The following is a 17,635-nucleotide window of genomic DNA, read 5'->3' on the forward strand; positions in this document are numbered from 1 at the left end:
TACCTGCCACTCCCATTAAGTATCTGCATTTCAAAACAAAAACAGCAGCAAAAACAACATAAATAATTACAAATCTGAGAAATCACCAAGCCTTTAATTCCAACCACAGTTCCTACTATTTCTACACCCAGGAAATATCCCTCTGGCTCATGTTCATCCTCTACCACCAAAATCAACATGTCTGACTGCAAACTCCTAATTGTCCTTAGCTATTCTGCAAACTCCTAATTGTCCTTAGCTATTCTGCAAACTCTTAATCGTCCTTAGCTATTCAAAATCAACATGGCAACCTCTTTCAGGAAGTTTATACTCTGCCTTCTCCAGGAAGTATTAGTCCTTGATTGGCCCTGTTTTCCCATCTGATTCACACTGTAATACTCCGCTCTGATCATCTCTAAAGCCAGCATTTACCACAGTATCTACACTACAAGTATGAAAAGGGTTTGCTGTAACACGGTAAGAAAACCCAGTGAAAGGTAAAGGGGTAGGCTGGAGAAGCCATTCACTTTGACAAGGGTCAACCTAGAACTGGTAAAGGGGTGAGAGTGAAGTTGCAGCCTTGGTTGCTGTGTAACAAAGGAGGAAAGAGTCTTCTATTGATCTCCTGCTATATTTCAACAACTGCACATTATCCCATTTAGTCTCTATGACAACCATGTGAAAATGACATTAGCCTCTCCATTTTCCCCTGGAGGAAAATGAGACAACCTGCCCAAGATCACACAACTATTAAGACTATTAAGTGGCAGAGACTCTCTGAACTCTCAACACACACCACACTCCTCTTTTCAGAAGTGATTCAACTACTGCCTTTTGTTTCCCACTGGAAGATTTGGGCACCTTTCCTCAGTGGTCGAGACACAAAAACATTTCATGATGACCAGCAAGAACCCAAAGGCCCACAATTCCATCTATGGGCTTTTGCCCGAGACTAGTTAACCTTAAAGTACATCGGAAAAGATGGTAAAGGTCTGAGTACCCGGGAGGTCTCTGACAGTTCAATGTCACACAACTGGAAAAATAGGATAGTTTTCAATCAAAACATAGTATGTCCTCAAAAAATTTCAGTTCAAAGTCCTATAAACCTTAATGAGCAATTAAACTAGGCAATTTTTAAAAATCCATTTTAAAAGTTTTTTTGTCATTTTTTGCAAAAAGATATAGTTATTAAACAAAGGCTATGTCAGTAGAGATATCAAGTTTAATAGCACAGGAAAAAATAATTAGAGAAAGTAATTTATTATGTATATGCTTATCAGGCTTCATAAAAGTATTTTTAATTATATACTGTTTTTCTTTTTTTATTAAAAAACTTATAAAGTATGCCAAAGGTCAAAGAATAATCATGCAAAGAGGACTTCCCATACTCTTTTAATAATCATGCTAAAAATTCTCCAAGATAGAATATTAAAGTAACATTTTCAGCAAAGTCTTTAAAAGATATCACAAATGCAGCTCATGGTTTCAATCCCACGGGATTTCCAGAGAAGTGAGCATGTTCCATAAAACAAGCTATACTTGGTATGTCTATGTTGTCCCATATAATTACATGAAAGCTGCTGGGCCAGCCTCACTTTGCTTCCATGGATGGTACTACCATCACATTGGCTTCAAGTATACGCAAAGAGCCTAGCCAAGTTCCACAGGAAATATGCTGAGTGCTGGTGAGACCAGTCCACTAAAACAATGCTATTTTGTTAAATAACTTGCTTAAAGCTAGAGTTGGCTATGTATGTCTATAATCCCAATACTTGGGAGATTGAGGCAGAAGGGCTAGGAGTTCAGGACCAGCTATACATAACAAGTTTTGAGGCTAGCAAAGGCTACATAGTAACCTATCTCGGAAAAAACAAAAAGTAAATTGGTGTGACGCATCAGAAAAGATTCAGCATCTATAACCTAGTTGATATGACAAAACAATGAAAATGTTTTAGGAGTTGCTTAAATCAAATTCTGCTTTAATACTTTTGATTTAAATCAAAATGATCCTGAACACAGTAATTGATTTTTGTATCATTCCTTAGGTCTATCCTGAAAAACAACAGCCTACAGCAATCAATATTTTACCTTATTTTTTTAAAGTCATTACATAGCCATTATGTCAACAGTAAGACTAATTACATCTGATAAATTAAAGGTACCTACTAAAAAAAAAAAAAATGCTAAGCAAAACCAACCTGGAGCGGTCTAGCATGTGGCAAGGAGACAAGACGGGAAGCAACCCTTAGAGTTTTGGGTTCTTCCTTCCTTTCTTTCTTTCTTGCTTTCTTTTAATATTTTCAATGCTTTTTCTCAATTCCTTTTTTTGTTTTCTTTTATTTTTTAAATGTTTGTTTGTTTGTTTAATGTATATGAGTATGCTGTTGCTGACACTCCAGAAGAGAGCATCAGATTTCCAGGTAGTTGCTGAAAATTGAACTCAGGACCTCTGGAAGAGCTCCTAACCACTGAGTCATCTCTCTAGCCCTCGGGTTATTTCTTTAGCATTCAGATATTTATCTGTTTTAATGCACAGGGAAGTCAGTCTCCCTAGCTCCTACACATTGGCCTAAGCCGGCAAAAAGCAGGAGACCTTCCTTCCAACTATACATCAAGACACCAGAAGCCCAAGGCCTCAGAAAGCTAGCCTAGAGGTTTCAAGAGAGGGGGCAGATAATCTATCCTTCCAGGAAAAGAATTATAGACACTTCACCAGAAACTGAGGTAAAGCCCTACAAGAAGGTATGGTATAAGGAAACTTAATTTGCAAAGTCCCAAGAAAACCTAAGAACCTAGCCCTAACAGAGAAAACAGCCAAGGCTAACTGAACTCTAGGCCCAAACACACTAAGCTAACTATGGTAGTTTGAATAGTTATAGTCCCACAGACTCATGTAGTTGAATGCTTGTCCAATAGGGAGTGGCACTAGTAGGAGGTTCAGCCTTGTTGAAGGAAGTGTGTCACTGTGGGGTCAGGCTTTGAGGTCTCCTATGATCAGGCTGCATCGGGTATGGCTCACAGTCTCCTGCAATCTTCAGATCAAAATGTAGAACTTTCAGCTCCTTCTCCAGCACCATGTTTGCCTGCCAATCTCTACATTTTCCACCATCATAATAATAGACTGAACCTCTGAAACTGTAAGCCAGCTCCAATTCGAAGTTTTCCTTTATAAGAGTTGTCCAGGTCACGGTGTCTCTTCGGAGCAATGGAAATCCTAACTAAGACACCTATGCCAAAATCCCAGCAGCAAAGCAGCTAAGAAGAAGAAAAGTAGAACACGGGAGAAACTGAGAGCATAACAACCCAAAAACCAATACCCTGCTCCAGCCTCTTTCCCACTCTGGCAAGTCTGGGCTTATGATTATTTCCTTTCCAAGCCAAATCAATAGCTTGGGACCACAAGCACAAGATGGTTTGAGCAAAGCAGACAGGAAGTCCTTGGCTCTGCACAGCTGAGATCTGAAACTGGAAGAATGTGGGTATCATCCCAAGCATGGACAAATTCCCCACATCCATTCCCACCAGATCCAATCCAAAGGAAAGGCCCCTTTCCTCTTTGACTCTCACTAGCACATATACCTACACATCAGGCTTCACTTTCTGGCTTGTTTCAGCCCATTCACTCTACTAATGCTACTGAACAGCTGGCGCTGCAGTCCTGTAGCTGAGAGAACAGAAGTTGAGCAGCAAACAGTCCCTGCTCTCAAAGGCTTTTAACCACACAGTGGGTAACAGAGACAAGCACATGTATACCTGCAATACAATGAAGTATATCTGACAAGAATAAATCAAATTTGTGAACCAAAAGGAGGGGTTTTAAAAATCATCAGTTTGGCAGTCTAGTCTAGAAAGATGAGTCAGTGGCTTCTGAAGAACCATGCTAACCCTCAGACTTTCCTCTACGCCTTTTAGCCTAAGTGTGGGATCAATAGGTCAGTGTTCACCTATAGCAAACACAGTTCTGCAACTGCTACCCTGCTCAGCAAAAAGGCTGTCAGCACTGAAGCCAGGGAAACCCAGAAGCAAGTGCCCTCAAGGAGGTCCTGAGAAAACAGAGGAGAAAACAATTACTCTCTGAAAGAGATTCATCAAAGTACAATTAGGGAATTGCACACAGGAGAAGTACAACAGGGGCTGTGGGTCCACACTGTGGGGTCACTCACTGGGTGGTTTCTGGGAAGGAATCTAAAACGGTATGTAGGAGTCCTCCTGATAAACTTCAGTAAAAAGTAAAGTGGAGTGGGGTGGGATGGGCTACACAGATGGGGGAGTAGTACTGAGACAGAACAGAACAATACAGTCTACACCCTCAAAGGGACAAGTTCAGGGACACCCAGAGCTTCAATTCTGGTTACACGAAAAGAAGTTAGGCATGACAGAGGAGGGCCTGGGAGATGGCAGAAAAAAACTAATCCAGGCCACAGAGTGTTTACAGGACCATGATGGTTGTAGGAGATTTAGACATCCTCCAAAGAGGAAAGAGGAGCCTCCCACATCTTCAACCAAAGAATGGCATAATTGATTTCATAATGAAAGATTACTAGGGCTACAGTGAGAACAGACTGGGAAATGCAAGGCTGAAGGCAGGGACCACAAGCACAAGATGGTTTGAGCAAAGCAGGGGGAAATGACTGGCCAGACAAAGGCTGCGACACCATGATGGAAGAACCCATAGAACCTGACCTTAGAAAGCAGACAACCTAGAAAAAAGCTGTGGAACATCTAACCAAACTCAGGAGAAAGTCAAGGTGTCCCCAAGAGAGCAATGACAGGGAAGTAAGCTAGAGCAAGAGCAGCACTGCTCCAAGTGTAATAAACCTGGGGAGTACACTACCACTCTGAAGGCAGTCTGGCTTCAAGAGACCATGTACTTACACACACACACACACACACACACACACACACACACACACACACACACGACAAGATGCTCCTTCACCTTCCATCTTTATACTAACCAAAGCGTTATTGATGTTACCTGGAACCAAGTAATTTCAGGCTCCAATCATTGGCTGCCAGCTAATTAAGAGCACATATTCCAACTATCCACTCACTCAAGGGAACCAGGAAATTGTCTCAAGTATGCTCCCAAGGCCTTGCAAGATTCTACAATAGTGTGACAGCTGTCAACAAAGTACTGAGTAGCCCTAGGGATAGAACAGTTTTAAAAGAAAACTTAAAAACACTTACTGCTCCCAAGTAGTGGGGACATGACCTAACACAGAGCACTTCAGGAATAGCTGAACGGTCAGGGAGATAGGAAAGGGGACAGGAAGAAATAAGATGTTGTGTCACATATCACCTTATTTTTAAAATGTTTCTTTTTTTTTTAAAGATTTACTTATTTACTATTATATGTAAGTAGACTGTAGCTGTCTGTAGACACACCAGAAGAGGGTGTCACATCTCATTACAGATGGTTGTGAGCCACCATGTGGTTGCTACTCAGGATTTGAACTCAGGACCTTTGGAAGAGCAGTCAGTGCTAAGCCATCTCTCCAGCCCTAAAATGTTTCTTTTTTTTTTTTTTTTTTTTTTCTGAGACAGGGTTTCTCTGTGTAGCCTTGGCTGTCCTGGAACTCACTCTGTAGACCAGGCTGGCCTCGAACTCAGAAATCTGCCTGCCTCTGCCTCCCAAGTGCTGGGATTAAAGGCGTGTGCCACCACCACCCAAAATGTTTCTTAAAAGAAAAACATCATCAACAATAACCTATTTTTGGCTGACAGCTAGAAAGTTAATGGATTGATTTTGAATATTTCCATATGCAATAGAAAAATGTACATTTGAAACTCCCTTGGGCATTTATTTTAAGAGATCTGGGCCACCCCAATGATGCCCTATAAAATCTGTCAAATTCTAAGAAATGCCATAAGATTGTTAATTAGGCATTTATTTTACAAGTGGCATATAAAATTTGTCAGATAGTATTTCTATATATTGGTATGTCTTTATTCTCCATATTCCAAAAGAGTAGTTTATAAATCTTGACACATACAAAATCCTACTTTACAGTTTTTGCCTCTAATAATTTTCATGATTTACCTACAAACAGTTCTTAGAAAACACAAGTCATTCTTAAAATCACTGTAAACTTAGTACTAAAATCTACTGTGACAAAAATAGGGTGTTCCCTTAAAACAGCTTCTTTTTCCTATAATCCTTAAATGTATAGACCCATGGCAAGTAGCTGCGTAAAAAGACTTACATCTTGCTTATATGTTCAGATAAATTGATTTTAAGCTTTTGCTAGTTTCTTAAAAGAAAATGCAAAGCCAAGAGTAATGAAGCAGACGACACCAAGGCACATGGGCCAGATGAAAAGGTAAAGACTGAAGCAAGGGTCAGGTCCCAAGTCCCCACCCAGGTTTTACTATACTACATCTACAAAGTCTATAAAATAGTTTCCCTTCTCTGTCTGGTTTTCATCTCACCCTTTCCTTATCCTGCCAAGAACCCACTGTTCTACTGTTCTACTGCTGGGAAGAAATGCCACAACTGAGCCAACTTAGGTGAGAAAGCATTTAAGTGGGAGTCTCTTACAGTTTCAGAGGATTAGTACAGGACCATTGTTCCCAGGAGCAAAGCAGCAACCAAGCAAGCAAGGAGCAGGAGCAGCAGCTGAGAGCTCGCGTCTGACCCACAGGCTGCACGCAGTGAAAACAAGTGAGACTTGGCCTGGCTCCGTCTTTAGAAACCTCAATGCCCGTCCCCAGAGACACACCTCCTCCTACAACGCCACACCTCCTCCTACAACGCCACACCTCCTAAATCTTTCTAAACCAGTCCACAACTAAGGACTAAGCATTCAAACACATGAGCTTATGAGGACCACTTTCATTCAAACCACTCCATCCATCGTAAATTCATCTGTTAAAACCTGTAGTGCCACACAGTTAAAGCCTTCGTGGCTTCACACAGCTGAGAACAACAGTTTTATTCTTTTTCTTGTTCCTTTCAGTGCCAAATAAGGACCAAAAAAAAAATGCTTTTTTTTTTCATTTAACAGGAAAATGGTCTTATTTTACACAATGGTAGAATATACATATTCTTGCCACCTGATTTCTTTGTTAAATATAAAAATAACAATGAAAAGAATCACTTTATTTTTAACCATAAAAACCATTTAATAAATAAAAAACCTTCATTATTAACATTTGGAAGTACATGAAGGAGGAAGCAACTAATGCAATTTCCTAATCTTGTATCTTAAATTTAGATGGAACTCCTCAGACAGGACCACAGAGGATGAAATGAAACTCCTTAGCTTCTCCAACCTAGACCGACTGGTTAGGCCCCAAACCTCACCTGTTCTACGCGCTGACTCTACAAGTGTCTCTGCCACATTAAGAACCCTCAGATCCCTTTTTCCTGAAGGTCTGCCTCAAGTCCACATGCCTTCATGGCAAGCCACGCTTCTACCCTGCTTCTCTTTCCTATGTGCCTTCCAGATTTGGCTGCACACTCTCATCTCATTTGCATATTGGTTTACTTCCTCAGAAACCATCATCTTAACTAGGATTTGACCAAATTGGTCTTTTAAGTCCAAGATCACTGCCATATCAATACCTGTTCACAGAAGGAACAAGTTCTGAGTTTTCTTCATCACTCATTAAATATAGACTGCCTACAGATCTTCTTTTAGGAACAGAATGTACTCATTGGAGATCAGACTCAATGCTTTGGAACCTCCATTATCCATTAGAGCAATGCAAAAACTACAGATTAGGATACTGGCATGCACAAAGTTTCATACATGAATGATGGAGACCTAAGACACTGCACCTTCACTCAGATGTGAAAATTCCAGTCAAAGCAGTAAGCAAAACTGGTTGACTTTGAACTTTCCCTATGGTGTTGTGTCTAAATGAGCCTTAAAGAGCTGTTTAAAATAACTAGAAGAGCCATATTCCAGGAGAAAAAATATATACAACATATAGATGAATCTGTTTCCCTAAATTGGCTGCTTAGTTTGGGCTATGCTATTTCCTGCAGTTTGTTAAGGTTGCCAAATACTTAGTGATCTCAGCAATATGCTTAACACGAATCGGGAAATCTTTCCTATTTTTCACAATGACAAGAAATTTACAGAGAAACTTGCAAGGTGAAGATAATAATAAGAATGAGCTCATTTGTCTTTTTTTTTTTCTGGATTTATCATTTTCATCAGGTTGCCAGTGACTTAGGAAACCAGTAAACAGCCTCCTAATACCATTTCCTGTCTGATTTTCTCATATTGATCTGAAAACAGTTTCTTAGGAGTGGGTAGAATCAAACATGAGAGGTCTGACCTCACCACAAGGCAGTAAAACTAAAAACTCAAGATGAAGGGGAGAAAGGCCAATACTGAACAATGATTTTTAAAATCAAAAGATGCAAGATGTTACTAAAAAGATAAGTAACTACACACAATGGCATTGGGCTAAGAAACTAATTAGCTGGTATAAAAACAAGTCAACATAGTTGCGAGTTGCAGCACAGAACTCCAGGCAGCAAGGACATAGTTAAGTTCTTCAGAGCACATTCATTTATTACAGTGGCGTTGCAATCTGCTGTGTGTCACATAGTATATTATTTTGCCCAAACAGCTTTAAATGCAAATACTTATTGCAACGAGTCACTGAGCTGGTTCAAGGTTTCTCAAGAAAGAAAGAAAGAGAGAGAGAGAGAGAGAGAGAGAGAAAGAGAAGGAGGGAGGGAGGGAAGGAGGGAGAAAGGGAGGGAAGGAGGGAAGGAAAAAAGTTTCAGCCTTAAAAAAATTTTTTTACTTTTATAGAGTATAAATTATATTCTCCAACTATATATAGAGATATATACATATATATTTATATTTACATATATGTGTATTTGACAAATCTTAGCTTTTATACTCAGAAATCCTACAGCTCTCAGTTCATCAAATATGCTATCCTATATTCTCACATATAACTAGCCTAGGGCTAATATGAAAAAATCCTGGGAGAAAGAAGGCATTTTAAAAAATACTAAAAATTCAGGTCACATTTAATATATAATTTACTTGACACTGAAAAATGTAGAAAAAGCTGGTGACATTTTCATCAATATACTTTGGTAGACTTGAAAAATTATTTCACAACACATCTGAATTATGAATTGTAAGAAATCTATTACTGAGCACTGACTAAAACCCCAATGAGAAAAACTTAGAAGAAAACATAAATTTTGAGGCTAGAACTTTTATCAACGTTTTTTTAATTTTAAGAATAAATGTTTGTTAATTTACACAATCACAGTCTAGTTGTTTTCTTGACCTAAAGGCAAGATCACTTGGAAATACCATGGCAATGTTCACTCTCCTCTTGGCTTAGGTTATGGTGAGGAAACCCACACCATACCCTTTCTAGATCTTTTTTTCTATCATGCTACCAGATAAGAGATCCAGCTGCTCCAAGCGTGAGGAGCCAACAGCTCCAACTTCCTCATAGCACCCCTGTTGGGAAGCTGTGTGCAAGACTGTTGAAAAGATACTACACCTCCACAGAATGTTCTTAGAGTTTCTATATGCTAGTCCTAGGTTGAATGAAGGGACAGTCACAAGCTGCCAACATACAGAACCATCTGGCCACACAGCCTCAGTCATGTCATTACAGCACTTGATGAAACTTGAAATGCCTAGAAATGGTGAGTCGCAGGCTCGAACCACAATTTCCATTGTATTTCCTTTTTATTAGTTTTTATGTAATTTTTAATGGTCAAAGGTAACTAGTGGCTGCTCTTTAGTGAAAAAAAGTCTAGTCTGATCATAAGGTAGTACTTTAATGACCTCAGTGGCCAGGATAGTCAAAGCTGTGCATGGGCCACACTCCATTGTCATGTCAAACCTGGAATGGAAACAGACAGATTCCTCAAGAAAGCCAAGCTTATCATACCATCCATGCCTGGCTCCTGGGTCATAGATGCCATCCATGGGCACTCACAAAAGTCAGCAAGCCAGCCTTAACTGTCTCGGTGTGTCAGTGGAAGAAACCAACCCCAGGGGCAGCATAGCTCAGCAGGTAAAGGTACTTGCCCTGAAAGCCTGGCAACTTGAGTTCAATCACCAGAATCAAGTAAAGGAGGTAGGAAAGAATGAATCCCATGTTATCCTCTCACCTTTATGGTATGACACACAGTGTATACACAACACACACACACCAATTAATTAATTTCTTTTTTAAGCCAATTCCAAAAGGGAAATACTTCCTGTCCTTCAGCTCACTACAGAATGAGACTCAGTAATGAGACTCGGGACCTTGCAGAAGCACTCAGCCACAGAAGGTTGTCTCCTAAGCCCAGCAGAGTATCTAAGGCAGCTCCTGCCTTCCTATAAGTTTCCCTCACATCTCTTCTATAAAAAAAAGCAGGAGGTCCTGCAAACTGTTATAAAATAAAGTGGATGCACTCTGCAGTCACATGGATGAGTTCAACTCTCAGCTCTGCAGCTCCTCAGCTGTGTGACTGTGGGCAAAATAATTAATCACGTTGTACCTCAGCTTCCTTCTACATAAAGTGCATTAGTAACAGCTCCTTTCTTGGAGGCTTTTAGGAATAAAATCAGGTAAGAATAAAGGATTTAGCACCACTCCTTTAAGTATCATTTCTTACTCTTCATTTCATCAGTGTCTGCCTTAAGAAAGCAGAAAATCCAATTTTAAAACAAGTTCCAAATTCAGAAATATGCGTAAATCAAATTTTACTCCTAAACCAAAATATTTAACATTAATTTCAACATTTCCTAGGGTTTGTTCTTTCTTTGAGGTCTAGTTCTACCTTCTTTACAGTCTTATTTGGAATTTAGTTATATCTGCACAAAATCTAAGCTCTTTGAAACAACTCAAAAAGCTTCATTATTTGTAATGCAGGCATTTGGTAACTGTTGCCTGGATTCATAAAATTAGATCCTAAAATGATCAAAAGTGTTTACTTTCAAAATATGTAATAGATGTTTTCCTAATTTAATTCAAAAGGGGATAATCAGCATGCACTGAAAAGCAGGTATCACCTTAGGAGCTGGAAACTTCCCTGTGAACAGATAAGGGCAGAGGCCCATGAGCTGACAGAGTAAGCAGAGCAAACGGGTGAGAGGTAAATGAGGACATAATTCTGAGAAGGAAGACAGAAGCCAGTCACAGTGCATCTCAAGTCATACCAGATCACATCCCACAGAGAAGCACCTGAGTCACAGCGTGAGCTAATTCCCATTTCTCATGAAACCATGAAAGCAGCTATGTGAACAGCACAGCATGAGCTATGTGCAGACATAGTAAGAGATGACGGTTATCTGGACTGTGGCGGTAGAGATGGGCCAGAAAGGATGCGTGCAAACACATTTTAGACAGACCATTGAAAATACTGGCTGGATGTAAAGAGTAAGGAAAAATGAAAAAGAAAAATGCAGCTCCATCTGACTATCTGTTCTTTCCTGGAAAAGATGGGGCAAAACAGCAGGTCTGCAGAAGAATAAATGAGCTTATGGATATGTGCTTAAGCTGGATATGTGCTTGCCTTTCATCTTGGTAAATTAACCATGAGATGGTTCAGCCCTCCTAGTAAGCTGTTCCTGATTATGCTCGATATCAGAAGCTCAAACTATGTTGCCAACTTAATGGTCAGTTTTTGAATCACAACTGCCCCCCCCCCCCCGCACGTGGCATGTGCACAACAGCTCATCTTTCTCACTTTTATAACCTGCTGCCAAATGAGCAACTCCAAGAACTCTTCATCCAAAAGTAATCACTCCCACATCATTCTTGTCATTTTACAATCAGCAGTGTGTCCAGTCACTAATCCGGCAGTATCAGAAACCATGAGAAAGCGTTAGGGATGTAGCCCAGGGGCAAAGCACTTGCCCAGCAAACATGAGCTGGGTCTGTTGAGATGAGAAGAAAGAGAAGTGCTAGACACAGCCAGGTGCCCAGGAAATACTTGTTGGATGAGCACACAGGACAGCAAAGGAGTTAGGAGCTGGATGAGAAAAACAAAAGTTTACAAGTTTGAAAGCAGAACTAAGAATTTTAAAGGAAACACTAATACTGATTTCGAACATTCACCCTAAAAGCTGAACATCCACATACCAAAGGCAAAGAACAGCTGAACTTGACTACTGAGTCAACTTCCCTAGCTAAGGTTTTGTGGTTTTTGGTTTTTTTTTTTTTTTTTTTTTTTTAAGAAAACCCCTAAAATAAGAATGCCACCATACCTGAAGCACCATAAATGCTGGGATATCGCTGAGACTTAGAGCCAGATGGAGAGGACTCCTTCATCCGGTCGATCACATTTTCTGAAAGCTGAAAGGGGGACATGAGAATGAAAGTTGATGAGACAGAGACAAGACAGTGCACTGCTACCCAGCAGTCCCCATCTGCACCATTCTGCAGATCGAACAGCCTGCTCAGCTAGACTCACACAAGCAAAACCAGTCAGGACTGCAGGCCACGCCCACAGCACCACTCCTTTATTTAGTACTATACTATACTACTAAGTGCTTATTCCACTTAGTTTCTTGGTTTGTGCTGTGCAATAAATTATAATCTCAGAGAAATTATAATCTCAGAACTCCTTCAGTATTCATTCAGTAAATATTTAGTAAATACTGTATGTATATATGTATGTATGTATGTATGTATGTGTTAACAGACTTCAGGTTGTTCCTCCCCTCTCTCTTTCCCTCCCCACCACCTCCTCTGCTTTCGACATTCCTTCCTACCTACCTCCCTCCTATTCAAGTGTTCAAAGCTAAAAACGCACAATTGCTTTCAACAGCTCTTATTAGGCACTAACTCTGTGCCAAAAATAGGCTAGACTTGAAGAATTCAAAACCATGAGGCTGCTAAGAGAGAAGTGGGATAAAGAGCCAAGTCATTTAAGTGTGTCATGAAGAGTACTGCCAGCCTGTAAAGGAAGTCTGAAGAAACAAAAAGGGTAGGGCATCCAGCCAGGCTAAGGGTATGAAGCTTGGGTAGAGAAGCAAAGAAGAGTCATAAGGTGGAACAGAACTCAGAAAAAGAAAGCAATGGGGCAAAGAACTGCATTAGGTATACAAATGGGTTTGCCACCACTAGACGGCCAAGTAGAGACATCAAGTAGGTAGCTAGCAACAGGCTGGAGGCTCTGGGGAACACTCCAGCCTGAAGATTTGAGTCACAGGTCCATGGTCACTACTCATTATCATTTTGTATTTTTGTGATAGTGCTTAGCAAATGTCTGACACTATTATTTGTTCTTTTCCCACTACAGAAAAAGATGACAAAAGAGCAAAGGTTTTGATGTCCTATCACTATATATCCCCAGACTCAATAAGAATGAAAAATGCAATGATTAGACAACTAATGACCACTATACTTGAATGAATGAGTGAATGAGTGATCAAGCATAGTGAAAGAGAAGGTATAGAAAAAGGTGGATATTTCCAATTTTAAAACTCTTAGGAGAGTAATCTGATAGCAGTCTTCAGAGGAAGACATAGAACTCTCAGCTCCTCCAGCCCCATGCCTGCCTGGATGCTGCCATGTTCCTGCCTTGATGATAATGGACTGAACCTCTGAACCTGTAAGCCAGCCCCAATTAAATGTTATCCTACTAAGAGTTGATCTGTCCCAACATCAGGAGTAACTGGGACCAGCAGGACCCAGTCAGAAACTACGCCAGCCCAGTGGCACGGGTTGCTTCTGGTCTGTTTGGGCCGGTGCCCTAAGCAGACCTTGGGTACAAATTCTGCAGCCAGTCCCACAACACCCAAAGGAAGCTCCCTCCCAGGCGCTCTAACACACCCAGGATCAGAGGATCAGAGGTGAGGAGGACACAACATCTGTCCCAACACGGGGAATAACTGGGACCAGTGGGACTCAGGAACACAAGAACTCCACCAGATCAGTGGCACTGGTTCCTTCTGGTCTGTCTAGGCTGGTGCCCTGAGCAGACCTTGGATGCAAACTCTGCAGCGAGTCCCATAATTCCCAGAGGAAGCTGTACTCCCGTCTAACGGGCACAGGATCACAGGATCCCGGAATCACAGGATCACAGAGACAGCTTGACTCTGAGGAGTTCTGACACAACCAGGATCACAGAAAGGACAGGCCCCCCAGTCTGATTTAGCCAGGGGAGGTAACAACTAGAGATAACCAGAAGGCAGGAGGCAAGCGTAAGAACATAAGCAACAGAAACCAAGGTTACTTGGCATCATCAGAACCCAATTCTCCCACCACACCAGAAAAGCAAGATTCGGATCCAAAATCACTTCTCATGATGATGATAGAGGACATTAAGAGGGACATAAATAACTCCCTTAAAGAAATACAGGACAACACAGGTAAACAGCTAGACCTTAACAAGGAAACACAAAAATCCTTAAAGAACTACAGGAAAACACAATCAAGCAGGTGAAGGAAATGTACAAAACCACCCAGGATATAAAAATGGAAATAGAAACAATAAAGAAATCAGAAAGAGAGACAACCCTGGAGATAGGAAAGACATCAGGAGTCATAGATGCAAGCATCACCAACAAAATACAAGAGATAGAAGAGAGAATCTCAGGGGCAGAAGACACCATAGAAAACATTGACACAACAGTCAAAGAATATGCAAAAAGCAAAAAGTCCTAAACCAAAACATCTAGGAAATCCAGGACACAACGAGAAGACCAAACCTAAGGATAATAGGTATAGAAGAGTGAAGACTCCCAACTTAAAAGGTCAGTAAATATCTTCAACAAAATTATAGAAGAAAACTTCCCTAACCTAAAGAAAGTAATGCCCATGAACATACAAGAAGCCTACAGAACTCTAAATAGACTGAACCAGAAAATAAATTTCTCCCATCACATAATAATCAAAACACCAAATGCACTAAACAAAGAAAGAATTTTAAAAGCAGTAAGGGAAAAAGGTCAAATAACCTATAAAGGTAGGCCTATCAGAATTACACCAGAGTTCTTACCAGAGACTATGAAAGCTAGAAGATCCTGGGCAGATGTCATACAGACCCTAAGAGAACACAAATGCCAGCCCATGCTACTATACCCAGCAAAACTCTCAATTACCATAGATGGAGAAGACAAGATATTCCATGACAAAACCAAATTTACACAATATCTTTCCACAAATCCAGCCTACAAAGGATAATAGAGGGAAAACACCAACATAAGAAGCAAAACTACACTCTAGAAGAAGCAAGAAAGTAACCTTTCAACAAACCCACACAAACATAATTCTATCTCTAACAACAAAAATAACAAGAAGTAACAATTACTTTTTCTTAATATCTCTTAATATGAAAATTAATATTACAACTTATCCTAATTGATTCAAATTCAAAAGTATGAGGTACTAAAAATTTGTTGGCTATCATCTGGTGGTCTCTCTAATTTGGTAATTGGAGAAGTAGGTCCAATATTGTACAATCCATAAACACTTTCTGCTTGTTTGTACCTGACAGTGTCTTGCCGGGTACCACATAACAGTCTTGAAACCATGCTTTCCTATCTCAGCCTCTGTATTAGTAGTATTGTTTATTTGATGTTTTTACACTATACTATGGTTTTCAGAACAGCTTACGTATTTCAAAATTTATACAGCCAAAAGAAACAAACAATTAACTTGGGAGGTGGCTTATAAGAGAACAACAAAGAGTGAGACTGAATGCTTTCCTTGATGTTTGTAACTATTGTATCAATTTTGAAGAGAACTTTATAAGTTACTCTTTCTCTGAGATGAATGCTTCTCAAAAATCATCACAGCCAATGAACCAGATTCTTACCCTCACCTAATGTCTGTGCCACCCTCCAAGCAGAACCATTGTTCATTGAAACAGTTGGTGAGTGACTTCACAGATGGAACATCTTAATACACACACCATTTCTTAAATGAATGTAACCTGTTCTCTGTGGGCTAAGAATGAAGACAATCATGCCAGTCAAATAGCTTTGACCATAGCAGGAAATCTGTATCCAAATATTGTACCCACAATTCACACCTTGGCACAGCAGAACTGTCAACTCTTAGCTTAGTTACTAGGGAGGTAAAAATCCTTTGGTGATGTGAGAGGCATTGAAGTACTGTCTTATTGCAATGAACTCCAATGTCTAAAAAATTGTTCTTATTTTGGGCTTGTACCACAGTAAGAGCCAAGATTTTAAACTCTACTAAAAACAAAACAAACAAACAAACAAAAATACTTTATCTATTTATGTTCATTTAAAAAAATCTAGTAGTGATATATTATTTTAAAATATACAGCTAATATGTTTTGGAGTTATTTAAAATTCATATTGAAAAAAACATAAGTATTTTCAATATTGCTGTAGACAAGCACCTACATAAGACTGTTAAATTGACTGTTTTACATCAAAGAACTTTTATACTACTCATTTTTATTGTTACAATATTTTATAAATTTTAAAGAATATGACAAAATTAAAAAAAAAAGTACTGCAGGTATTTAAGGGGGGTCTCTGGGAGGAGTTGGAGTACAAAAGGGAAAGGAATGTGATGTAATACTACTTACTTAAAATATGGGGGTTTTTTGGGGGTTTTTTTGGTTTTTTTTTTTTTTTTTTTTTTTTTTTTTTTTGGTTTTTTCAAGACAAGGTTTCTCTGTGTAGCTCTGGCTGTTCCTGGAACTCACTCTGTAGACCAGGCTGGCCTCAAACTCAGAAATCCGACTGCCTCTGCCTACCAAGTGCTGGGATTAAAGGCATGCGGCACCACTGCCCGACTTAAAATATGGTTTTTTTTCTATTTATTTATTATATGTAAGTACACTGTAGCTGTCTTCAGACAGCACTAGAAGAGTGTGTCAGATCTCATTACGGATGGTTGTAAGCCACCATGTGGTTGCTGGGATTTGAACTCAGGGCCTTCGAAAGAGCAATCAGTGCTCTTAGCCGCTGAGCCATCTCTCCAGCCGTTAAAATATGTTTTTAAATGTTAACAAATTCAGTGCTGCACATGGGAGGCAGAGGCAGGTGGATTTCTGAGTTCAAGGCCAGCCTGGTCTATAAAGTGAGCTCTAGGACAGCCAGGGCTATACAAAGAAACCCTGTCTCGAAAAAATAAAAACAAAAATCAAAAAAAAAAAAAAATGTTCAAATAAACTGAAATTATGTGTCTTTTCTCATCATAATGCAATAAAACAAATCAATTTAAAAAAACTCTTAGGAAACGAAGTTTGAGCTTAGTAAAAACTAAGTTTCAGGGGCACTGAGGATTTTCAGCAGGGTAATAACATAATCAGATTTACATTTCGGAGATCACTCTGGCTACAGTGTAGACAACAGATTGAAGCAGGATAAGAACAGAAGAAGGACCCCTGGAGGAGACTAAAGGACCAATTAAGAAGCTATTAAGCATATGTCCACACAAAGCCTTGCACAAAATGTGCATAGAGACATTATTCACAATAGCAGGAGTGGAAACAAACAAATGGCTATTTACTGGTGAATGGATAAACAAAGCATTATGTATTCACAGAACAGAATACAGTTCAGTAATAAAGAGGAATCATGTTACAGTAAGAGCTACAATATATCTATGAACTCCCAAAAAAAAATCATAAAACTAAACATCAAAGACCACATATTACAAAATTACTTCTTTTTGTAAGCCCAGGTTAGCTAGCCTCAAGCCTCCTGCACCTACCTCCCAAGTGCTGGGATTACAG

The 17,635-nt window shown here is 39.7% G+C and overlaps 1 protein-coding gene across 2 annotated transcripts in view; it reads right to left on the reverse strand.

The window, feature by feature from the left end:
• The window catches only part of Chchd3 (coiled-coil-helix-coiled-coil-helix domain containing 3), a 276,351-nt gene that overhangs the window by 248,526 nt on the left and 10,190 nt on the right, over nucleotides 1–17,635 (reverse strand). For both annotated transcript variants that reach the window (XM_031381451.1, XM_031381452.1), the window contains exon 2: nucleotides 12,177–12,264. In XM_031381451.1, the coding sequence (XP_031237311.1) occupies nucleotides 12,177–12,264 (88 nt within the window). The remainder of the gene's footprint in view (nucleotides 1–12,176; nucleotides 12,265–17,635) is intronic.

Source organism: Mastomys coucha, unplaced genomic scaffold (genome assembly GCF_008632895.1).
Source record: "Mastomys coucha isolate ucsf_1 unplaced genomic scaffold, UCSF_Mcou_1 pScaffold20, whole genome shotgun sequence".
Taxonomy (NCBI): Eukaryota; Metazoa; Chordata; class Mammalia; order Rodentia; family Muridae; genus Mastomys; species Mastomys coucha.